Source organism: Aquarana catesbeiana, linkage group LG06, assembly GCF_042186555.1.
Source record: "Aquarana catesbeiana isolate 2022-GZ linkage group LG06, ASM4218655v1, whole genome shotgun sequence".
Taxonomy (NCBI): domain Eukaryota; kingdom Metazoa; phylum Chordata; class Amphibia; order Anura; family Ranidae; genus Aquarana; species Aquarana catesbeiana.
In genome coordinates this window covers 377,671,729-377,698,586 of record NC_133329.1, presented here as the reverse complement: position 1 = coordinate 377,698,586, position 26,858 = coordinate 377,671,729, and the positions used below count along the sequence as shown (strand labels likewise).

General features: G+C 41.4%; 1 protein-coding gene across 6 annotated transcripts in view; it reads right to left on the bottom strand.

The window, feature by feature from the left end:
- LRP1B (LDL receptor related protein 1B) overlaps window positions 1-26,858 on the bottom strand; it is a 2,172,167-nt gene that overhangs the window by 830,389 nt on the left and 1,314,920 nt on the right. For all 6 annotated transcript variants that reach the window (XM_073634235.1, XM_073634238.1, XM_073634240.1 and 3 more), the window contains exon 22: window positions 11,018-11,218. In XM_073634235.1, coding sequence (XP_073490336.1) covers window positions 11,018-11,218 — 201 coding nt within the window. The remainder of the gene's footprint in view (window positions 1-11,017; window positions 11,219-26,858) is intronic.

Sequence of the window (26,858 nt, the reverse complement as noted above, 5' to 3'; positions counted from 1 at the left end):
GTTAGTACATGAGCACTGCAGCACAACTGACAGGCTCCTTTTTCTGCCTCTCCCTCTTTCAGCCTGAGCTCTGCTGTACAGGAAACATCAATAGGCTGATCCGAAAATTAACTGAGGTAATTACATTGCTTGAATTCATAAAATACATTCAATGGTGAAATAAATAAAGCAAAGCTGCATACGCCTTGGTTGACACTAGTGCTGCTGCAGCGTGATGAAATGGAAGAAGCAAGAACGTTGAATATTAAAAGGGGTTGAGGTCAGGACTCTGTGCAGGCCAGTCCAAGTTCCTCCACCCCAAACTCGCTCATATGTTGGAACAGGAAGGGGCCATCCCCAAACTGTTCCACAAAGTTGGAGCATAAAATTGGCCAAAATGTCTTGGTATGCTGACGCCTTAAGAGTTCCCTTCACTGGAACTAAGGGGCCAACTCCAACCCCTGAAAAACAACCCCCACATCATAATCCCCCCTCCACCAAATGATTTGGACCAGTGCACAAAGCAAGGACCATAAAGACATGGATGAGTGAGTTTGGGGTGGAGGAACTAGACTGGCCTGCACAGAGTCCTGACCTCAACCCGATAGAACACCTTTGGGATGAATTTGAGCGGAGACTGCAAGCCAGGCCTTCTCATCCAACATCAGTGCCTGACCTCACAAATGGAAGAATGGTCAAACCATTCCATAGACACACTCCTAAACCTTGTGGACAGCCTTCCCAGAAGAGTTGAAGCTGTTATAGCTGCAAAGGGTGGGCCAACTCAATATTGAACCCTACGGACTAAGACTGGGATGTCATTAAAGATTATTTGCGTGTAAAGGTGTCCCAATACTTTTGATAATATAGTGTGTATATATTATATATATATATATATATATATATATATATATATATAGTCAATGACAGTACTCGGGTGACCCTACCCCTTTGTTTACTTCAGCAGCAGTAACACTGAGATGCACCTCCAATCTCTTTGTGTTATTCTCTCTGAATGATATCTCCAGGCTGCTGCTAAAATAAACAAGGGGACGGGGTCACCCGGGGTATCGCCATTGACCATACACACTCACCGGCCCCGCTTTATTAGGTACACCTTGCTAGTAATCTGGGTTGGACCCCTTTTGCCTTCAGAACTTCCTTCATTCTTGGTGGCATAGATTCAACAAGGTGTTGGAAACATTCCTCAGAGATTTTAGTCCATAGTGACATGATACACACACAGTTGCTGCAGATTTTGTCGGCTGCACATCCATGATGCAAATCTCCACCACATGCCAAAATTGCTCTATAGGATTGAGATGTGGTGAGTGTGGAGGCCATTGGAGTACAGGGACCTCATTGTCCAGTGGTGAGATGATTGTAGCTTTGTGACATGGTGCATTATCCTGCTGGAAGGAGCCATACAGAAGATGGGGACACTGTAGTCATAAAGGTATGGACATGGTCAGCAACAATACTCAGGTAGGCCGTGGAGTTTATACGATGCTCATTTGGTACTAAAAGGCCCAAAGTGTGCCAAGAAAATATCCCCCACACCATTACATCACCACCAGTCTGAACTGTTGATACAAGGTAGGATGGATCCATACTTTCATGTAGTTTCTGCCAATTCTGACCCGACCATCTGAATGTGCAGCAGAAATCGAGACTCATCAGACCAGGCAACGTTTTTGCAATCTTCTATTGTCCAATTTTGGTGAGCCTGTGCAAATTGTAGCTTCAGTTTCCTGTTCTTAGCTGACAGGAGTGGCACCCGGTGTGGTCGTCTGCTGCTGTAGCCCATCTGCTTCAAGGTTTGATGTGTTTATGCATTCAGAGATTGTATTCTGCATATGTTGGTTGTTACGAGTGGTTATTTGAGTTACTGTTGCTTTCTATCATCTTGACCAGTCTACCCATTCTTCTCTGACCTCTGACATCAACAAGGCACTTTCCTCCACACAACTGCCGCTCACTGGATATTTTCTCTTTTTTGGACCATTCTCTGTAAACCCGAGAGATGGTTGTGTGTGAAAATCCAGTAGATCAGCAGTTTTTGTAAATACTCAGACCAGCCCCGTCTGGCACCAACAACCATGTCACGTTCAAAGCTACTTCAATCCTCTTTCTTCCTCATTCTGATGATCGGTTTGAACTTCAGCAAGTCAGTTGAACTTCACCACGTCTAGATGCCCAAATGCATTGAGTTGCTGCCATGTGATTGGCTGATTAGCAATTTTTGTTACCAAGCCATTGAACAGGTGTACCTAATAAAGTGCGGTGAATGGCCCCATGTTGAGGGCACGTGGCCTGGTATGGTTCAGGAGGTCTTCTATTTCTAGATATTTTCCTGCAAGACTCACACAGCTTCCACACAAAATTGACACATTTTTTGCTAATTGGATTTTCATTAGGAATATGTTTGAATCCCAAGGTATAATTTGTATACATCCCGTAGTAAATACCCTAAGCTCCTCCGGAGGAAGGCTCTCTGTGCTAGAAGTTCTCTGTGAAATGCGTCAGTTATAAAGTAACAACGAGCAAAACAAATAACTACTTATAGAGTGTTTTCCACAAATTTCTGTTGTGCATTTAAAACAATCTGTATTACAGATCGGCAACTATCCCCAGCAGGAAGCCGTGATACCGAACATTTTGTCACTAAGCAACATAATCAACATAATCATCCTTCTTCATTTCATAACAATGTTGCTTTACATCCTTTTTTCTTCGTCTGTTTTTTTTTCCTAAGGTCATATATTTGTAGAATAGATATCAGAGTTTATTCATTGGGATTTACTTCAATCAAAATTATACATTGATAGCAGGACCATAACCAGAGCTCCCAACTGTCCCTGATTTCGAGGGACTGTCCCTGATTTGGAGCAATGTCCCTCTGTCCCTCTTTCCTCCTCAGTTGTCCCTCATTTTGGTCTGATCTATATAGTTGTATATAAAATGCACTTTTTATCTTTCAAAAGTGTTTCCCAGTGTTAAACCTTTCATCCAAATTCGAATGCTGCATTTGTAATTTTAAAAGCCAATATAAAGGAATAATAGTGTAAAAAAAAAAAGTCCTTGTGGATTGAACCACTTGCCGCCCGCCATATAGCAATATAACGTCGCCAGGATATCAAGCCACTGCGCACCCCCCGGGAAGGCATCGCCGCGATCGTTGTTGCGGCTTGTCAGTCTAAAACACCGCAACTCCGATCTAAGTAAAGAGTCTCTGACGGAGACTCTTTACCACCTGATCAGCCGTGTCCAATCACGGCTGATCACGATGTAAACAGGAAGAGCCGGTGACCGGCTTTTCCTCACTCGCGTCTGTCAGACGCAAGTAGAGGAGAGCCGATCGGCTGCTCTTCTGACAGGGGGGGTCTGTGTTGATTGATTGTCAGTGCAGCCCCCCATAGGGATACACACTGGACCACCAGGGACGCCACCAGGACCACCAGGGATGTCACCACTAGTCACCACCATGTATGCCATCCTAGACCACCAGGGATGCCAATCAGTGCCCTGATGGATGCCAATCAGTGCCCATGATGGGCATCACTGATTGTCAGGCATTATTGTTTGGCACTGACTGGCATCCATCAGTACCATCCATTAGAGTACATCAGTGCCACCTATCAGTGCCCATTCATGTCCATCCGTGCCACCTATCAGTGCCCATCATGTCCATCCGTGCCACCTATCGTGCCATCACAGTGCCCACCCCTATCAGTGCCCATCTGTGCCACCTATCAGTGCCCATCCGTGCCGCCTATCATTGCCCATCAGTGCTGCCTTTCAGTGCCCATCAGTGCCACCTATGTGTACCCTTCAGTGCTGCATATCAGTGTCACCTATCAGTGCCACCCATCAGTGTCCCATCAGTGCCGCATATTAGTGCCCATCATCAGTGCCCATCAGTGCCACCTCATCGGTGCCCATCAGTGCCACCCATCAGTGCCCCATCAGTGTCCCATCAGTGCCGCATATTAGTGCCCATCATCAGTGCCCAGCAGTGAAGGAGAAAACGTACTTATTTACAAAGTTTTGTAACAGAAACAAAAAAAAAAACATTATTTTTTCAAAATTTTCAGTCTTTTTTTTTATTTGTTTAGCAGAAAATAAAAATCCCAGAGGTGATCAAATACCACCAAAAAAATCTCTATTTTTGGGAACAAAATGATAACACTTTAGTTTGGGTTCAGTGTAGCATGGCCACGCAATTGTCATTCAAAGTGCGACAGCAATGAAAGCTGAAAATTGGTCTGGGCAGGAAGGGGTATAAGTGCCCAGTATTGAAGTGGTTAATTAACCTTTTTTTTGGTTAATTCTCCTTTAAGGGGGTGTGGCAGGGGGCGTGTCCTATGCCTACATATGTTTGCAAGTAGGTGTCCCTCATTCCCATCTCAGAATGTTGGGAGGTACAGTATACCATAACTACTGTATGTGTGGTGGGTTGTCCTAACCCCCCGGGCTCTCTAATCTCCATCCCAAATGTAATTCCTCTGGTGATAAAGATTTCCAACTGTTTTTACAGCAGTCATAAAACGTTCCCAAATATATACACTCACCGGCCACTTTATTAGGTACACCTGTTTAACTGATTAGTAACACAAATTGCTAATCAGCTAATCACGTGGCAGCAACTCAATGCAATTGGGCATCTAGACGTATTGAAGACGACTTGCTGAAGTTTAAACTGAGCATCAGAATGGGGAAGAAAGAGGATTTAAGTGACTATGAATGTGGCATGGTTGTTGTGCCAGACGGGATGGTCTGAGTATTTCAAAAACTGCTGATCTACTGGGATTTTCACACACAACCATCTCTCCGGTTTACAGAGAATGGTCCAAAAAAGAGAAAATATCCAGTGAGTGGCAGTTGTGTGGAGGAAAATGTCTTGTTGAGGTCAGAGGAGAATGGGCCTCTCATTGGAGTTGGAGATGATAGAAAGGCAACAGTAACTCAAATAAACACTCGTTACATCCAAGGAAGGCAGAATATCATCTCTGAATGCACAACACATCGAACTTTGAAGCAGATGGGCTACAGCAGCAGAAGACCACACTGGGTGCCACTCCTGTCAGCTAAGAACAGGAAACTGAGGCTACAATTCGCACAGGATCACCAAAATTGGACAATAGAAGATTGGAAAAACGTTGCCTAGTCTGATGAGTCTCGATTTCAGCTACGACATTCAGATGGTCGGGTCAGAATTTGGTGTAAACAACATAAAAGCATGGATCCATCCTACCTTGTACCAACAGTTCAGGTTGGTGGTGGTGGTGTAAGGGTGTGGTGCATAGGTGTATGCAGCTTTTTGCATTAGGGTGTCCACAACAAATGTAATAAAACATGGATGGCATTAGTAGGTCAGTGGACTTGTCAGTAGGACAGAGGTTGGTGTCAGTAGGTCAGAGGTTGGTGTCAGTAGGGCAGAGGTTGGTGTCAGTAGGGCAGAGGTTGGTGTCAGTAGGTCAGAGGTTGGTGTCAGTAGGGCAGAGGTTGGTGTCAGTAGGACAGAGGTTGGTGTCAATAGGTCAGAGGTTGGTGTCAGTAGGTCAGAGGTTGGTGTCAGTAGGTCAGAGGTTGGTGTCAGTAGGGCAGAGGTTGGTGTCAATAGGTCAGAGGTTGGTGTCAGTAGGTCAGAGGTTGGTGTCAGTAGGTCAGAGGTTAGTGTCAGTAGGGCAGAGGTTGGTGTCAGTAGGACAGAGGTTGGTGTCAATAGGTCAGAGGTTGGTGTCAGTAGGTCAGAGGTTGGTGTCAGTAGGGTAGAGGTTGGTGTCAGTAGGTCAGAGGTTGGTGTCAGTAGGGCAGAGGTTGGTGTTAATAGGTCAGAGGTTGGTGTCAATAGGTCAGAGGTTGGTGTCAGTAGGGCAGAGGTTGGTGTCAGTAGGGCAGAGGTTGGTGTCAGTAGGGCAGAGGTTGGTGTCAGTAGGGCAGAGGTTGGTGTCAGTAGGTCAGAGGTTGGTGTCAGTAGGGCAGAGGTTGGTGTTAATAGGTCAGAGGTTGGTGTCAATAGGTCAGAGGTTGGTGTCAGTAGGGCAGAGGTTGGTGTCAATAGGTCAGAGGTTGGTGTCAATAGGTCAGAGGTTGGTGTCAGTAGGTCAGAGGTTGGTGTCAGTAGGTCAGAGGTTGGTGTCAGTAGGTCAGAGGTTGGTGTCAGTAGGGCAGAGGTTGGTGTCAATAGGTCAGAGGTTGGTGTCAGTAGGGCAGAGGTTGGTGTCAATAGGTCAGAGGTTGGTGTCAGTAGGGCAGAGGTTGGTGTCAATAGGTCAGAGGTTGGTGTCAGTAGGGCAGAGGTTGGTGTCAGTAGGACAGAGGTTGGTGTCAATAAGTTATTTGAGTAATTTAAAAAAAAGATTTTTAGGAGCCCCGTTGGGGGGCTTTGGTGAAATATCAGCAGGGGGAATCTGCACCCCATGGGGTGAGTAGGGTGTGCCCAGGCACACCCGACACCCCCCCTCCGCATGCCTATGGTGTGGTGGATGTTTTCTTGGCACATTTGGGCCCCTTAGTACCAATTGAGCATCGCTTAAACGCCACGGCCTACCTGAGTATTGTTGCTGACCATGTCCATCCCTTTATGACTACAGTGTACACATCTTCTGATGCTATCATGTCAATATGGACCAAAATAGACCAAAATGTTTCCAACAACAATTAAGGCAGTTCTGAAGGCAAAGGGGGGGTCCAACTCAGTACTAGCAAGCTTTAAATAATAAAGTGACCGGTGAGTGTATACAGCGGTGGCCGATCCATAAGGGACGCAGGGGCGCCGCCCTCCTAATTTCCATGTGGGACACCGGGCTCCTAGGTTTCTTTGAGTTTTTTTTTTTGGAAGCACATGATTAAAGACTGAGGCTCTAATTGGCTTCAAAAAAGGTTGCACTCGAGGCGCAGAGCACCGATGCGCACCAAACCCACCCACAATCAATATTCGCTATTGTCTTCTGGCTTCTCCTCCCGACCAATCAGGACAGGAGGCAGATCTTAAGACCGGATTAGCCAGAAGAGAAGCCAGGGAAGCCTCAACCGTGTATTGGGTGAGTGCCGACGTGGTGAGGGGGTTTCTTTGCCGCCACTGCTGCACACGTAGGGGTTGATTTACTGAAGTTAACGGACTATTATTTACATTGCAACAGAAGTTGCACATTGCAAGGGAATTTTCCCCAGAGCATAGTGAATGGAGTGAAGCTCTGCTGACTTCCATCTAAAAACCATGTGCAAGCAAAAATGCAGTTGGTTTTTATTTTCTGCACATAGTTGGGTATTCTTTGCAGAGTAAAATAATAATTCCCTTGCAAAATGAATGGCCCACTTCCCTTTAGTAAATCAACCCCATGTTGTATTTGCCTGATGCTACCAATTTCCAAGATTCCTTATAGGTCATTTAAAGCAGTATTAAACCCATAAACATAAATATAATATATTGCAGTTTCCCAATTCTTAGATGTGGTGGCTGCATTTGTTTTCTTTTTTATTTTATTTTTCCTTTATGTTCACCTGGTGATCCATCCAGAAATTCTGTTGTTTTTCAACTTCCTTTAGCAAACCAAGCTGTCCAGGAAAAGTGGCAGTTGACCCATCGATCAAATTCAGTACACCCAGCCTGACAGTATAACTGCAAGCAGGTTGCAGGATGCAGGAAAGAAAATTGCATTATCTATGGCTTAGTGGGTTGAGACAAACCAGTTACCACAGTCAGTATTTATTTATTTATGTAAAACCTTCATACTAAAAAGGAAAACTTTTACTGAACTGCTTATAAAGTGTAAGCTGGAGTTTGGCTTTAATTTGTTAGCCAAGTCCATCTAAATCTACTTGTCCATCTAACACTACCCTCCCTAGACTGACAATGCCTCTGTCCAAAAGTGTCCAAATGTGTCTCCATTGCTCCTCCAGTGGGGTGGAGGCACTTTAAGACAGGAAGTGTGCTACTGGTCACATCACCAAGTGAATATAAAGTAAATACAACTTAAAAAAAAAAAAAAGAAATGCAGCCACCACATTTAAAAATTGGTAAGCTGCAATATACTGCATTTTTGACATTTTTATGAGAAGAAAAGAGAAGAGAAGAGAAGAGAAGAGAAGAGAAGAGGAAGGAAAAGAAAAACAGAAAAGAAGAGGAAAGAAAAACAGAAGAGAAACTAAAAAAAAAAAAAGAAACAGAGAAACGAAAAGGAAAAAAAGAGAAGAGAAAAGGAAGAAAAGAAAGCAAAAGAGAAAAGAAAAGAAGAAAAAAAGGGGAAGAGAAGAGCAGAGAAGAGAAGAGAAGAGAAGAGAAGAGAAGAGAAGAGAAGAGAAGAGAAACAAAAAAAGGAAGAGAAGAGGAAAGAAAAGAAAAACAGAGAAGAAACAAAAAAAGGAAGAGAAGAGGAAAGAAAAGAAAAAGAGAAGAGAAATTTAAAAAAAGAAAGAGAGAAGTAAAAAGAAGAAAAAATGCAAAAAGAAAAGAAAAAAAAAGGAAGAGAAGAGAAAAGAAAAACAGAAAAGAAACAAAAAAAAGGAAGAGAAGAGGAAAAAAAAAACAGAGTAGTAAAAACAAAGTAGAGAAGAGAAGAGTAGAAAAAGGAAGAGGAAAGAAAAGAAAAACAGAAGAGAATTAAAAAAAAAAAAAGAAGAGAAGTGAAAAGACAACAAAAGAGAAAACAGAAAAAGAGAAGAGAAAAGAAAAAAAAGAAAGAAAGAAACAGAGAAGAGAAAAGAAAAGAAAAGAGAAGAGAAAAAAAGAAAGAGAAAATAAAGTGAGAAAAGAAAAGAACAAAAAAAAGCAAAGATAAAAAAAAACAAAAAAAAAGGAAGAGCAGAGAAGAGGAGAGAAAAAAAGAATTAAAGGTTATTGTGATATACTGACAGTAAGTGGACTGACATTATTTTAAAAAATATAGTGAGCAAATGAGTTTAGAATTGAAATGGAAGAAAATTGCAGGAATGAGGTCCAAGAGAAAAGCATTATCATCCCCTCCGGGACAGCCAGCGTTCCAGTGATCTCCACATAAATTAGGTTTTTACCCGGCTAATGAATTAAATATCGCTTCCGGGAAAAAAAAGGACATTTGATCATAAGCTTCGTCTTCATGCCATGAGAAGGAATGACGAGTGGCTCTGCATTGTGGCAACTTTCACCAGGAGCTGGACAAGTGTTATAAATAGATAGGAAATGGGAGAAATGCATCCATATATTTACTGGCTGTCACCTCCAATGAGACATTCATCTTGGGTTCCCATACACTCTGCTGGGCCACAATACACACAATGGGACAGACACAAAACGGATGTTTTCTCTTCTCTGTGAATGAAAGGGCCACTAAACATAAAAAAAATAAGCTGCTCAGCACTTTTACATGATTGTCAGTTCATTTTCTGTGCTAAGCTGGTTACCTTTATATTCTTGTTTTTCAAAGATTCTATGTAGCTCATTTACCAAATACCACAGCCTGCATTTTGTGGCCCACTCATAAAATACAGTCAACGGTATTGAGTCTGCAGTACTTAAAGTGGTATTAAATACAAAAGCAAACATTTATTATATTGCAGTTCGTATATGTGGTAGCTGCCTTAGTTACTTTTTTTAGGCTTGCTTTCTTTTATTTTCATCTAGTGGTCCAGCCAATAAGTCTATTGCCTTTCAAAATAACAAGGTGTCCTGCAGATGTAACAGGCAAATGAGACACATTATTTACCACTGACAGGGGTACTTACAATGATCAGCTTTTATTTATTTATTTATGTAAAACCTTTATCCCAAAAGTTAAAAAAAAAAACAAACAAAAAAAAACTGTTGCTTTAATATCTTATAAAGTGTTAGCTAAAGTTTGGCTTCAATTTGTTAGTGTATCTAATAATGCTAGTTCATCTAGCACCCCCCCCCCCCCCCCCCCCAGATTAACAACTTCAGTACCATTCCTGCCCAGGACAATTTTTAGCTCTCAGTGCTGTCACGCTTTGAATGACAATTGCGCGGTCATGCTACACTGTACCCAAACTACATTTTTATCATTTTCTTCCCACAAATAGAGCTTTCTTTTGGTGGTATTTGATCACCTCTGGGTTTTTTTTTTTTTTTGCTAAACAAACTAAAAAAGAACGACATTTTTGAAAAAAAAACGTTTTTCTTTGTTTCTGTTATAAAATTTTGTTTTCTCCTTCACTGACAGGCTCTTATGAGGCTGCACTGATGGGCACTGATGAGTTGACACTGATAAAGTTTCACTGATGGGCACTGATGAGGAGGCATTGATATGCAGCACTGATAGATGTCACTGATATGCAGCACTGATGGGCACTGATAGGCGGCACTGATATGCATCCCTGATGATCACTGATAGGCGGCACTGATGGGCACTGATAGGCACTGACAGGCAGCACTGATTGGCACTGACAGGCACCACTGATGGGCACTAATAGATGGAACTGATAGGCAGCACTGATGATGAGGTACTGACAGTCATTACTGATGGGCACTAATTGGCACTAATTGGCATCTGAGAAGGGCACTGACAGGCGTTACTGATGGGCACTTTGGTGGGCACTGACTGGCAGCTGATAGGCACTGATTGGCAGCTGGGGGCTGAGCTGATAATCAATGCGCTGATTATCAGTGCAGACCCCCCTATGACAGGAGAGCCGAGGATAGCCATTTGCCGGCACTTCCTGGTTACACACTGTGGTGACTGTGATTGGTCACAGCTGATGACTGAAGCTTTCCTTCATCCATCGCCTCCTATTGGAGGATCCACTGATGAAGGGGACTTTGGCCCCTCAGCATTAATTTAGGAGGTATTCGTCACTTGATATAAAACTATAAGTTTGAAAGTGTAAATGGGACCCTGTCTCTCTCTCCCCCCATGTGATGATGTTGATTATGTTCCTTCCCCTTCTTTTCTCAGTTGTTTCTATATGTATGTATTCTATTGTCTAAAGCTCATGTTGGGCATTATTAAAAAATTCATATTTGAAAAAAATAGAAAACCCTTTTAACTGATAAAGTTACATTTTGCAAAACCGCTTTAAGAACATTAAGTAGAAAAAATACCACAAATTTCGCCTTCGTCGGATCCATCAGGACAATCTCTTCTACCATTGCAGAGCTTCTCGGGCTGCAGGCAGATGGAGGTATCGTTGGCACAGGGAAATTTGGGTGGTCCACATAAATACCCTTCGCAGTTATCCTCATCAGAATGGTCCTCACAATCAATATCTCCATCACATACCCACGCATTGCTAATGCATCTCCCTTGGAAAACAGAAACAACACAGTTATAAGAAGACGACATTGGTCACAAGTTCATATCATTCACACCCCCGTTGAGTATTTGACACCTTTAAGCCACTGAGAAAATAAACCAATCCAGTTCACTTGGAGGTGGTCCATCTATAAAGCAGAGAAGGTAGCTTTCACCAAACATTCAACTATTGGTAGAACTGGATGGACTTGTGTCTTTTTTCAACCAGGCTAACTATGTAACATTCACTAGTATCAATCACTGTCATTAAAGACTCCGAAAGATTCACCTGCAGTGAATGTTTGGTGAATGTTAGATTCACTGATTTATAAATATACTCTCTGGGGTTAGTGATGTCACTTACACCCTTTTAAATTATAGGCCACCATCTAGTTAAAGGTGATTCAAACACCTCAAGAAAACAGTGAAATACACACTTGAAATACAAATATGTTTTGTTTTTTTAAATTAGATTTTCTCTTTATTTATTTTTTATACCACAACAACATATACCCAAATATAACATTGAAATCAAAACACAAAAAAAATACACAAAGCAATAAAAAAAAAGTGGGGGGCAATTTTAACCTACCCCTTTTCCCACTCCACTGTCAAGTAAATACACAATCCTTTTAGCCTATAAATAAAAACTGTTTTTCTTTTTCCATACATCTATATTCTGGCAAAGGTAACTCCTAACTCAGTCCTGTATCCATATGGTCAAACCACGGCTTCCAAATAGTATCAAACCTCTTAAATAAATTTCTCATAAAGAAAACATGCCTCTCATAGGAAATGGATCTATTCAGATCCAATATCCAATCAGATTTAGTTGGAGGGTGAGGAAAGGTCCTCCTAATGGCAATTTGTCTCCTAGCCAGAGCGCTCCTGCAACAGTAAACCACCTTGGTGGTTTAAGCACTGAGATATCAAGATAGCCCAGTAGACAAAGGATCCACTGAAAGATTCAAATCTCATGCCCTGTAAACAAGGGGGGGACTTTTCGACCGGACTGGTCTGACGGACCGAATCTGGCGGACAATCCGACCGTGTGTGGGCTCCAATCGGACCTGCAGCGGACTTTTTCAAAAATCTGACGGACTTTACATTTGGAACATGTTTCAAATTTGTCCGACGGACTCGAGTCCGGTTGAAAAATCTGCTCGTCTGTATGCTAGTCCGATGTACGAAAACCGACGGTAGGGCAGCTATTGGCTACCGACTATCAACTTCCTTATTTTAGTCGGTCGTACGTCATCACGTACGAGTCCATCAGACTTTGCCGTGATTGTGTGTAGGCAAGTCCGTTCGTTCAAAAGTTTGTCGGAAGTCCGTCAAAAGTCCGTCGGACCAGTGCGGTCGAAAAGTCCGCCCGTGTGTACGCGGCATGAGAGCCCATTAAGTGTAACCATAACCTCTGCCCAATACCTCTGAAGTTTCGGGCATCGCCATAGTAAATGTATCAATGACCCCGGATTGCCACATCTAGAGCAAGCCGATTCGATTGTTAAGCCAATATTAAACAAAACTTGTGGCGTCCTATACGCCCTATGCAATATATAAAATTGTGTTGTCTAAATGAGGGTGAAAGAGATACAAGGGGAAGAGCCCGAAGAATCTTATCCCAGACATAGTCAGAGATAGGGCCAATATTGTGCTCCCATTTCTCTCTAGATGGACAACGAAATTTATTAGAAGTACACTGTAAGAGAGACTTATATATAGCAGATATTAGACCTTTAGTAGCGGTTGCCTGAACCACTCCTTCCAAAACTAGGACCGGGGGAAACAAAACAGGAGAAGAAGAAAACTTGGCATATAAGCCATGTTGCAGCTGCAAAAATTGGTAGAACCATCTAGGGTTTAAAGAAAATTCCCTTACCAATTGATCAAAAGATTGAAGTACGCCACTCTCATAAAGTTGAGAGAGGGTAAGAATACCCGCTCGTTCCCATCGCTGAAAGCCCTGGAGGGTCAATATCTCAGGGAGCCCTTCATTGCCCCAAATAGGGGTATATTTAGTTAGGGAGGAAACCCCCAATATCCTTTTAACAGATTCCCACACCTTGTATATAAGTATCAGGGTGGGTATATTAGAAAAGGAAGAGCACCCCAATGCCCCCTCCAGGGCTACTAGCACCTGCCTTACTTGGAAACCAAAAGAGACTAAGCAAAATGAACGAGCAGTCGAGGCCTCTGATTCCCACTGTACTAGATGCTGCAACGGAGCAGCAAGAAAATACCGTATTTATCGGCGTATAACACGCACTTTTTTCCCCTTAAAATCAGGGGAAAATCGCGGGTGCGTGTTATACGCCGATCCCCTGTGATCCTGAGCTTCAAAATCGCCGACCGCGATTTGAAAATGGCGCTGCCGGCACCGAAATACACAGAGCCGGTCCTCGGCTCTTCTCGGCCACTTTCGGCTTCACTCGAGCGCCGCCCGAACCTAGCCGAGTGTACTCAGCTAGGTTCGGATAGCTCCGCTCACAGTCACGCCCATCCCGGGCGGGACTACGAGTGGAGCCGAAAGGGAACGAGAGCCGCCGAGAAGAGCCGAGGACCGGCTCTGTGTATTTTGGCGCCGGCTGCGGCATTTTCAAATTGCGGTCGGCGATTTCGAAGCTCAGGATCGCAGGGGATCACAGGATCGCAGGGGAGCGGCGCCATTTTGAAACTGCGAGCTGCAAGGCTGCACTGGGGCAAGACTGCACTGGGATAAGGCTGCAATGGACACTGGGGAAGGCTGCACTGACAAGGCTGCACTGACATGGCTGCACTGGGGCAAGGCTGCACTGAGAAGGCTGCAATGATGGGCATTTAAATGTAAGTTTTTTTCCCTTAAACTTCCCTCCTAAGAGTTTTTTTTCCTTAAAATTCCCTCCTAAACTTGGGGTGCGTGTTATATGCAGCTTCCTTTGGATGTTGTAGGATATCTAGTTTGATACAAATATGTGAACTGCTTTAAAACCCAATTGAACTTTCAAAAGTTTACATCAACTAAAATATTGCAGCGGCACCGAAACAAAAAGGTGTGCAAAGTCCGACAGCTCATCTTCTTTAGAAAGCAGCAAAAAGTAAAAAAAAAAATGTTACTATATAAAATAATATAATAATATATTAATATTGATATAATAATAATAATAATAATAATAATATATTAATATTGATCATATATTATTATTATTATTATTATTATTATTATTATTATTAATAATAATAATAATAGTAATAGTAATAATAATAATAATAATAATATAACAATAATTATAATATATTATTATATAATATAATAATATATTATTATATAATATATATTATAATTTTTAAAGACATAGTATATTATATAAATAAATAATGAATACAAATAAACTAATTATAAATATAATAATTTTCTTAGCTGATATTGGGCTGATTTCAAATGAAACGTTATCTACTGCTTTAGATCAGCAGTAAAATAGCTCATAGCATTTTTCAAAAACATTTTTAAAATAAGCTACTAAAATACCACATGTCCTATCTGTGCTTGAAGTGATGCAGTTTTTTAGTAGTGAAAACTTGCAGTATTTTATTGCTGGCACCTGTGACCAGTGACTCTGGCATGCATTATTTAAGGAATGTATTAAGGAATCCTTAACAACTGCTGTCATTCTTAACAACCATGACTCAGCTGTCAGCCGGATTCCCCGCTGATAGCAGAATACAAACAAACAAGGAACCAGTGTTAAAAAATTAAAAACAGCATGCCCCCCACATCCATACCAGTCCCTGGTATAGATTTTGAGGGGGACCATACCCCGGAAATAGAAGCGTTAGGCCCCCTAAAAATCCATACCAGACTCAAAGAGCCGAGTATGGATTAGGGGAGGGGGACACATTGTTTAAAAAAAAAAAAATGTAATGCCAGCTCTTCTTTTCTTTACATTCTGCTGTCAGCAGAGAGTCATGGTTGTTAGGGATGCCTGCAGGTGTCGGCTCCTTTACAACCAGCTTAAATTTCATACATTTCATACATTCCTTAAATATTGCATGCCTGGACCACTACTTATTTATCTCACATTTATTTTTAATTTTTTTTTAGTAAATTTACTTTACCGCTGTTTTATACAGTGTTTACTGAGAGTGTTTACTTTTTGAGGTAAATACCACATAAAGGGATAGTGATATTGACATTTTCAATATTGCATACAATATGTGTACAAAATGTGTCACGTGACCCAAATACCGCGTGCAAGATCCTTTAACCACTTGCCCGACCAGCCGCCGTCATTATACTGCGGCAGGTAGGCAGGATCCCACGAACTGTCGTAGCTGTACGTCGGCTCCTTTAAGCGGGATAGCAGGCATGCACGCGCCCACCGCACTGGAGGGGTGCCGATGCTCGTGATCGGCGGTCGCGATGACCACCGGCCATGCGCGATCGCGGGCACTAGAGGCAGAACAGGGATGTGTGTGTAAACACACACATCCCTGTTCTGTGAGGACAGGAGATGCAGATCGTGAGTTCCTAATAGCTAGGGACCATGATCTGTCATCTCCTATAGTCAGTTTCATCCCCCCCACAGTTAGAACACACACTAGGGACACACATTTAACCCCTTGATCGCCCCCTAGTGTTAACCACTTCCCTGCCAGTGACATTTATACAGTAATCAGTGCATTCAATCATCCCAAAAATGTGTCAAAAGTGTCCGATGTGTCCGCCATAATGTCGCAGTCTCGATAAAAATCACAGATCGTCACCATTACTAGTAAAAAAAAAAAAAATAATAATAATGCCATAAATCTATCCCCTATTTTGTGGATGCTATAACTTTTGTGCAAACCAATCAATATACGCTTATTGTGATTTTTATTACCAAAAATATGTAGAAGAATACATATCGGCCTGAACTGAGAAAAAAAAAATCGCTTTTTTTTAAAAAAAATGGGGATATTTATAACAAAACGTACAAAATATTGTGTTTTTTTCAAAATTGACGCTTTTTTTTGTTTATAGCGCAAAAAATAAAAACCGCAGAGATAATCACATACCACCAAAAGAAAGCTCTATTTGTGGGGGAAAAAAAGGATGTAAATTGTGTTTGGGTACAGAGCCGCACGACCGCGCAATTGTCAGTTAACGTGACGCAGTGCCGTATTGCATAAAATGGCCTGGTCATTGAGCAGCCAAGTCTTACAGGGCTGAAGTGGTTAAATTGAGCCCATTGTCTTGCAAATTTTTTTTTTTTTTTTACTGTAAGCAATCTATAGATGATACTGATACAAAGCATTATAAAAGTATTTACAAAAATAAATAAATATATAAGCTATTTTATTCAATTTTCGAATTTGAAAGCTGTGGGGAGAGTGGCAAGCAAGGGAGAAGGACATGAAGTGCTAAACACACATTCTGTGTATATTAATAAAGTTTTGTGGGGTTTGTGTAGCAAGCTTGGTGTCCACATGTGGTAAAAAAACATTGAAAAGTACTTGATAATACATTATAAAGATGATGTGGGCTTTTAGTGATTGGCTTTACTTTGAAATAAAGAAATATTTATACCCTGACAGTTTCCCATTATGAAAAGTACATTTTATTTGCGAAGCGCACACATTCAAGTGGATTGCACTTACTACAGAAGGACTTGATACAAAGCAGATTACTTAATATATATGCGCACTATAGCCCATCGGCTATTCTCAGTATAGGTAGGTACTAAGAACCTGTTGTGAGCTTTCTGTGATACCAAAGGCAGCTGAGAAACACATAAAACCCAACATTGCATGGCAGCAAATTAAAATCACCTTCAAAGAAGCATTTAAAAAAAATGGTTTCCATTAATGTTCATACAGCCTCAGATTGATTTGTAGGGATCTATACAAAGCCATGAAAAAAATGGTTTTGCACGTGTGTATGATATCTTTTATGTTACTATTTATTTAAAGAGTCACCACATCTTTCATGTTTCGGTTTGTGATAGACAATGAAAATTTAAAGTTGAGGTCCAACCAAAAATTTTTGAATAGGATGGAGGTGAGTCGGACCTCTGTCTAATTTTTACTGCTGTTTTTGTTTCTTTTGAAAAGTTTCCACCTCGATTCCTGCACTAGTGATAGAACAGGAACTATCCAAAGTGAGGGGAATCTCACAGTTTCACCATATCATGCAACCTCACTGGTAGATATCCCCTCCCGAAGCAGGGTGTTTGAGCGTTGTGACTGTGCTTGGAGTGTCTCTGACACAAAGCTCACATATGGTGCAGTGGCCTTGGTATTCAGTACTACTAGGGAATTGGAGATTGGGATAGGGTTGGAATGCCATTAAAAGAATTTGGGGTTTAAAATGTTGGTTTCATTTGAGTTCAATAAGATTTGAAGATTACAGTCTTGTGGCTAAAAAAAAAAGAGCTTCATCCTTGTGTTAAAACTGACTTCTGGGCTGGTGTATATTTAGCGCTCACCCCCCCAAATAGGCCCGCTGGTTTTGCCCCAGCTTCCTTTCCTAGTTTAGGGTTGCGGTAGCCAGGGACTCAGCACCAGTCACTCTTTAGGCTAAATGAAGAGTCTAGGGGCTGATTTTCTTTTAAATGTATTGCTCAATAACCGGGATAGGGTGTAGGGAGCAGTGGGATACTCCAGAAACCCTGAGCAATAACAAAATGACTTTTCTCACTCTGTAGCTACTCTTTCAGGCTGGATCCCTAGTAAAATCCTTTGTGTGGCTGCAACGATTCTCATAAAGTAGGCCCCCAGCTCACCAGAAGCTGGGACCTGGGTGAACACAGGCAGATTTCCAGATGGGCTGCCTGGAAGGGCAGCAGCCCTTCAGGTTGGGGACTTCTCCTCCTGGATAAGAACAGGGTTTCCTCAGGTCCCAGACTATTATGTACTCCCCAGCCACCTACTGGGCATCCTCCCACAGGGATTGACTGAGATAACATAAATATTCAGACTGCTGATTTGCCTCCTCCCAACCCACTATATTCTGGAATCATCAAGAAGACAGGGGGCGTAATCAAAACTGCAGCCTGCAGAGCCCAGAATAGCTCAAAGCAATCACAAATTGTTTCACTGATTACTAAATGTACCGAACATTTCTAGAAGGCTATCTGGGAAGGTGATACATAAAATAGAACTTTGCAGAGGGAACCATGCCCCCCTCACCCTGCTCTACATCTGCATAGGTTAAATGCTCCTTTTTCCAACGGAGATTGGAAAAAGTACAAATACTTACAGTATTCCATGCTCCCTAAGTAGCCAACACTCCCCCGATATAGACGGGCCCTCAACATCCTCATGCGCTGGTCCTGCATTGTGGATGACGTTGTTGGACAGCCTGCAATCAGTGCACTAGCACAGAGAAGCATCTTCAGGGTCTTGTAGCTATGAGGAAACCTGTTGTAGCTGAGTATTGGTACCTATGGTGCGGCCATTTCACACCGCACATGCGATTGGCCATCACGCTGAGGGAATGTTGTTGCTCTAATCATAGAAGAACTACTAATTCTTTATTTTGGTTCTCTCCTGGTCCGACATTCTGAATCTCTACTGCATAGCATATACTGCATTTTACTTGGATAATCTTATCAACACTTTCTGTATCCCTATATATTGCATCACATTACTCACAAATCAAGTTCATGTAGCGACATGTATGTTTGGGCGACTTCTTTCATTTTAATGATTACTGATATACTTCTGAATATATACAATCTTGTTGACCATCAGTCCATCCTGTACGATGAATTTGTGACACTCTATAGCTACATTTTGAAATATTAGACCTATCAATACTGCAAAGTGGATCCTGAGGAAGCCCCTCATCTGGGTGAAACGTTTCGATCCATATACATCATGTTATGCACTGATGCACAAAATGGTTATACTATGGGGTTGATTTACTAAAGGCAAAAAGACTGTGCACTTTGGAAAGTGCAGTTGCTCCAGAGTTTAGTAAATGAGCAGAAACTCTGCTGACTTTCATCAACCAATCATGTGCAAGCAAAAATGCTGTTTTTTTTTATTTTCCTTGCATGTGATTGGGTATTCTTTGCAAAGTGAAGCTTTACCTCATTTACTAAGCTCTGGAGCAACTGCACTTGCAGAGCGAAATTGCACTTTTCAAGGTGCACAGTCTATTGGTCTTTAGTAAATCAACCCCTATATGTCTACAGTGATGATATAATATGTTTTTTTTATGAGGCTTATTTTAACTTTGTATGAATAAAACGTGGATATTATTGTATATACTGTACTATGTGTTTACTATTTTAGGCTATTTAAAATCCCCCTCTTTCCCATAATTTCTCATTTTGGGGAGGTATGGGGACTTGCTTTCTTTAAACAGAGTATTGGTACCTAACCCAATCCACATTCACAAAACATGCATTGAACCCATGCAGTGCAGGAGGAGGGAGGGCGGCACTGCATGGGTACATTATACAGCAGCCCAGAGCTGGGCTTTAAAGCTTTGAGAATTGCACTGAATGCAGCTCTATCCACAGTTCTGTAAAACAAAGTCCATAACAATGCAATAATTTCATAGACGCAGAACGAAAATAAGTGAATCAATAAATACATAAATGGTGTATAATTGAAATATGTCTAATAAATAAACGATCTGACATAAGAAATACCATGAAGTTCATCTTCATTTAATTGCTTTAGTCACATTAAAACACTTCTATAATGACATTAGTTGTTCTCTCCTTCATGTCAGACAGGCCGAGGGAAGGTTTGAGCCTTGTTGACATATGTTTCATTTCCAATATCAATCACTGTACATGTACTGTACATCTCCAGTATTAAAAAAAAGGAAGAAATACAATTGTCTTGTACTGGAAGTATCACATTTGAATTACAAATGGATTTATCACACAAAAGAAACAAGATGGAAAGAGTAGTTTTTTCTTCAACAAAATCAATTCACTGAAGTAAATCAGCTTAATTAAATATATTTTTTACTTCTAAGCATCTAAGAAAAATAGAATATAAATTTTGCCCCTGACTCCACTGAGGACAAAACTATTGGTAAGATTATTAATACGGAAAGTAAAAAAGGCTGAATGATCTTTCATTTGACTATTGTAAAGTAATTCACTTTATTTATTAAAGGCCATCACCATCAAAAACTGTTATTCCAGTCTTGGATTGAATCCCCTGTAGGTTTTCAAATCAATGGAAAACTTCTCTGCAATAGTTCTCTCTATTAAACAAACAAGGTGCCAGTCAAGGTGTAGCCTTAGTATAGCTGGATTTCCCGGTTGCTAATTGAACCCCCTCGATGTAGTTTAACTTACAGCATGGGGAATACTTCCATCAAAGGCTGTAGCAGATGAGCAGAAGTGACAATTCTCAGTCTCATAAGAAGCCCACGTGTGATAACATTTTCCCAGCAAGTAGACAGGATAGAAACATAGGAGCTACCATGGCTTGTTCCTCTAAGAACAGGTTCACGGTCTCTCATTCTGACCCTTGCTTGATGACTTCGAGATTTACTGGCCCAGGACGATGCTACTTCTAGTAAAGTCACAATACCAAACTGTATAATTGTCCTTTGCCAATGACTTACTAACTAATAACAAGGACAGAAAGTGAACTGGGCCAGGAAGTAAGGAATTCAACAGCTTGAATTCCTTACATTTGCTCTAACCTTTCCCCAGTCTACCCAGGACAAAATAAAAAGTTTTGTCTGAAATTGGGCTACATTGTCCCTTTGACCAATAAATGCCTTCCACCTTCCAGCAAGTTATACGCACCAATCTGCACTCCCTCACAGCTTCCCTGCTCTAATGGAACATTTCTGTTTCTCTAATGGAATGGGGCTTCCTGCTATGGAAGAGCATTTGACCTTCCCCCTCGTGACAATGCCAATTGGGCCAATCACTAGGCCTGAAGACCATCATATGGGGAAGGACAGGAGCATCATCCATATAGGTAAGCTACACCATCCCACACTAAATTTTATCAAAGGGTGACTTTTGCAGTGGCAAAGTGATGATGGAGAACAGATTGACAAGCTTAACTTATTGGGGTTGGGCTGTCCACAAACACTGTCACTTTGCCCTGAATTTCTTTTTTTTTTAATCCATTAATTCTGCAATGGCATCAATTTCAAAGGTCAGCATTACAGCCAAAGAAATTACATTTTCAGGAGAAGAAAATGTCACAAATGGCACCTTCCAAAGGATTTCTTGAAAGGCAATACTCGGATCTTTTAAACATGGGGTCTCTTGGTTCTTTGTACCATCAGGGAGGTGAGATTCTTGGATGTTCAGAACATCAAATACGATCTTGGCAATTTGCAAGTCTCTTGTAGGTCTAGCCTATCACTGCTGAAAGTGCTGAAGTTATGCTTTTCCTAAAAGCCCTGTAATACATCATGACGAACCCTAAAGCCGCGAGTGTTTGCAGATGCCTGCTGGTCCTCTTTCAGCAATAAAAAAGCTACATCAATTGGTCTCCAGGTGCCACTAAGTTTTGGCTGAGGAATGTTTGTTTTAAAGGAAACTATAGTACATTATCGATAAATACCCATTTTTAAGTTATTAATATAACATTTATGTGAAGATCATTTTTAGCAAAAAATGTATTTTACTAGATTGCCAATGTAGGTTTCTGTCATTTTATTACATCTATAGACCTTTTCAGGAATCGCATGTACGTACCAGTGCTATATGGCCAGCATAGTTATTATGATGCCATTGACATGCCATAAGTCTCTTTTGTACAAGCCCTTCCTTTAAATTAGTATAGCTCTACTCAACTGTAAAATAAAGCATGTTAAACCTCTTTCACAAATAAAAAAGTGCATCATTTAAATCATCTGAAACTCATTCTTAAAATAATTACTTGATGTTCTTGCCAGTCCAAAGGCCTTCCTTTTACAGGTTGACAACACTGTTTGAAAATACAAGGAATAGTGGCGCATACTGTAGTATATAAAATGTGACTTAAGTCCATACAAGAGTCCTTTGAGCTGTATAGCTCTATGTGAGATGACAGTCTTTGTAACCAGGGCAGCCTTGCAGGGGGAGTTGAAGCACACTCCAAAACATGTGGAAAGAAAAGGAAATAGGCGCCGCTTAAGTAAGACTGTATTTATTTAATAAACAAAGCGTATTAAAAACTCACATTGAAGTATCTTTACAAAGGCACAGTGGAATCCAGTGAAAACGTCCAGTCTTCGTCTCGGCTGTCAGCAATAGTCTCGTCCTGTTGAGCTGTATGAGGCCGGTGTCCTGTCCACCAAGCTTGACAAAGGAGCACGCATTGTAACCATCTTCCCAGTGTGCATGCTCTGAAACGCGTTGCATCACGTCCGTGACGTCATCCTGCCACACGCTGCTTTCCAGTGTTCTCCTGTGACCTGACAAGCTGTGCTCCAGACCTCGTTCTGGATCCCGCCCGAGAGCCAAGATATCTCTGGTGGACAGGGCGCCGGCCTCATACAGCTTAACAGGACGAGACTATCTCTGACAGCCGAGACAGAGACTGAACGTTTTCACTGGTCTCCACTGTGGCTTTGTAAAGATACTTCAATGTGAATTTTTAATATGCTTTGTTTATTAAACAAATACAGTCTTACTTAAGCGGTGACAACACTGTTTTGTCTGCCGTGAACCTAAAGAAACGTTGTTACCTTGGGAGCCGCAGTAACCACTTGGACTAGACTACAGGGCTTTACTAAGGAGCATGTCACCATGCACTATGAATACTCCAGTGGTTCCTGTGATGATGTCACTGGGGAAAGTAGAGATTTCATTCACTTGTTGGAAAGCTAATAATCTTTGTAAAAATTAATGGGACCTGGACTTTATGCTCACCCCCGCTTTTCAAACATACAGATCAACAAGCAAGAGAAAGGGGAGATGGTTTCAGGTTCCCGATGCAAGGGTTATAATAACAACATTTAAACATTTAACTACACAAGCATACTTCCCAACCTTCTAAGAAGATAATCAGGGGCCCATTATAGCACAAAATATACAAGTAAAGTTCACACCTCTGCCATGCACCCGCTACGCAGGGGGGAAAAATTAATGCGCAAAAACAGATTGGCAAAAGCCATAATCATACCTGTGTTTCTGGCTGATAGAGAGCAAATGTGAGACAATCTTTGGGAGGTCCCCTTAATTAGCTGCGGGAGGCAAGCAATAGGAAACTGCCAGCTCCTGCAGCTAATGTGGCGATCAGCCCTGGACACAAACTGTCTGCAGATCCCTTGCTGATTTTCTTGCATCTGCTCACTGTCAGCCAGAAACACAGGTGTGAAGGTAGTCCAAACCAACAGGTATTTTTTTCACCTCTATTTTTCCTGTATACTGGCTTTTGGAAATAACAAAAGCACTAATTTAAGGTTTGGCTTAAAACTTTAGTCAAAAATGCAATAGAGATCTATTGAAATTGACAGCTTTAGTGCAGTACAATGCTTTTGGTAGATAAACAGAAACATTTTTTAAAGGTCTATATATGTGTTCCGTCTTATCCGTCTTTTAGCAGTTCTATGAGCCAGCTCTCTGGACACCAAGTCTGATATTCCTGAAATAAATTTCTTGCCAATTTTTTTACAAGGTGAGCCCCAGGTCTTTTCTCAACCTTCTCTAATTGCTCAGCTACTGTAGGTACCAATATGCAGACCGTGATATCCCAAGAGCATGTCCAATTTGTACACATATACTGGGGTCAATTTGCCTAGCAGTGTGTCTTTGGAGTGTGGAAGAAAATCCACAGAGAACATGCAAATGTTCCTGGCTGCGATTAAAACCAAGGATGGTAGTTCTGCATGCCATAAGTGCTAACTGCTAAGCCATTGTGCTGCCCATAGAGGTTTATTCATCAGACCTGTAGGTGGGGTGCTGTGTGGTTTGGAGACCGGGCACGCTCACAGGTCCAGTAGCGTGACAGGAGCAGGTTCCAGCCAGAATGATGGCCTTGTGTTTCCTGGCAACATTAAGCAGCCTGGCTGTCTAGTGCCCAACCGGGAAGATGTCTAGAAGAGATGCGACCCTACGCTCTCTCTCCTTGTCAGGAACCTTTTGCTAACTTTAATACTGACCCTAACAGACAAGGTGCCTGTTGCTACTCTGTTCACTCGCCAAAAGCACGCCAACTCTGTGACCCAAGGCCTTAAATAAGCTCTGATTGAACCATGATGGCTGCTTGAGTCACATGGGGTGGCAGCATCTGATGGGATAGCTTCCCCAGTGACCCCGGAAACCATAGAGGAACTTAGTTTCTCCTGACTTCCTCTCCAACAACAATGTCGCTGCAGAGAGTGCCTCCTGCCATGGAGGATTAAGACTGCACCTGCCTAAAGACCAAAATGAGAGGCCACTCAGGGTAGAGGGACAGGAGGACTTGGTTCCAAGTAGGACTCTAGAACAAAATATTCAAAGAGGTGTTGGAAATTTTTGGACCTGCATGTGTAGTCAGAGGAAGGAAAACTTCAAACAAGCCAAATAGCTCTGGCAAGGCATCTCCCATACAGAAAAACTATCTTTAATTGGCACCAAAAAGTAGCTCAAACCTTTAAAATACAGAAAGGAGCTCCAGACCAAAACCGGATAAAAGACTCCAAGATGATTTTAATTGCTGGTAAAAAAAAGTAATATAAAAAGTCATATATATTAACATTTTTATTTTTACCAACAATTAAAATTATCTTGAGCTTTTTCACTCGGTTTTGAGAAAGCAACAGCAATGAAAACATTGTCAACAAAAAGGCTTAAAATCATTAAAAATATATTTAACGGTGGATTAATTTCTACTTACAGTACAACATGAAAAAATGATTTATTCAAGGACTCACGCATGGGTTTTCACAGTTATACCAAGCAGTAAAGAGGGTAAACGGCAGCTTGTATGATTTAATGCAAAGTTTCAAAGCACCAAAAGAAACAAAAAAATTGATTTCTCTCCAATTGCTGCTTCAGTGAGTTTATAAAGCCAGGTATGGCTTGTATATTGTGTCGGGTCAATTGCCTGGGAAGTCGCATGGGACAAAGACAGGTAGTATAAGAGTACTCCAAGGCACAATTAGTCTATATACAGCTCCGACACTTCAAAAGAGCTGTAGAAGAGGAAATAAGATCTTGTTGTAAGGACAGCCATCACGTCTACTACGATACAACGACTTGTAAGGCAAGTCCCAAACTAGGCTAACTGCTCCACAATCACACAGCGCAAATGTTGGTGTAATTAGTGCAGCCCCTTAAATGAATATTCAAGCATTCTCATTATTTCTAAATTGCCCACTGGCACCAAAGATTTCCCTTAATGCATCCCAAATCATGCAAATGGTAATTTAACTGAATAGACTTTTTATTTTAATTCAAATATGGGTTTTTTTTCTATTGAAATAATTATATAAATGCCAATAACACATACTATTTAACCTTTAAGTAATTATAGAAATAGTCTTTTCAATGTGTTTGTGCTAAACGTGTAAAAGAGATCAGTTTGAGGTCATGTTATCAGAATGTGCAAAAAAGTAGATCTACACTTTAACTGGATAACGTTCAATTTGCTAAAGCGCTGTGTACCAAAAGTCACAATTCTTTCATTAAATCCTTCATTTATTTTTGTTCATTCATTTTTTTGCATCTTATTTCTGATCTCTTCCAGTCTTTTTTATTCACTTTCTGTCAGCATACACTTGCTCCAGTGTCATCTGCACATCACTGTTTCGGACCAGCTTGATGTTGACAATTGCAGACCATGGCAGTACAATGTGTGTTGACAGAACCACTTGTAGGCTCCACCGGGGGTGCATGAAGTATTATTTTCATTAAATAAATATATATATATATTATATCACAAAAGTGAGTACACCCCTCAAATTTTTGTAAATATTTTATTATATATTTTCATGTGACAACACTGAAGAAATTACACTTTGCTACAATGTAAAGTAGTGAGTGGACATCTTTTATAACATAAAATAACTCAACACACAGCCATTAATGTCTAAGCCGCTGGCAACAAAAGTGAATACACCCCTAAGTGAAAATGTCCAAATTGGGTCCAATTAGCCATTTTCCCTCCTGGTGTCATGTGACTCGTTAGTGTTACAAGTTCTCAGGTGTGAATAGGGAGCAGGTATGTTAAAATTGATGTTATTGCTCTCACTCTCTCATACTGGTCACTGGAAGTTCAACATGGCACCTCATGGCATAGAACTCTCTGAGGATCTGAAAAAAATAATTGTTGCTCTACATAAAGATGGTTTAGGCTATAAGAAGATTGCCAAGACCCTGAAACTGAGCTGCAGCACGGTGGCCAAGACCATACAGCGGTTTAACAGGATAGGTTCCACTCAGAACAGGCCTCGCCGTGGTCGACCAAAGAAGTTGCACGTGCTCAGAGTCAAATCCAGAGGTTGTCTTTGGGAAATAGACGTATAAGTGCTGCCAGCATTGCTGCAGAGGTTGAAGGGGCGGGGGGTCAGCCTGCCAGTGCTCAGACCATACGCCGCACACTACAAGAAAGCCTGCAAACAGTTTGCTGAAGACAAGCAGACTAAGGACATGGATTACTGGAACCATGTCCTGTGGTCTGATGAGACCAAGATAAACTTATTTAGTTCAGATGGTGTCAAGCGTGTGTGGCGGCAATTAGGTGAGGAGTACAAAGACAAGTGTGTCTTGCCTACAGTGAAGCATGGTGGTG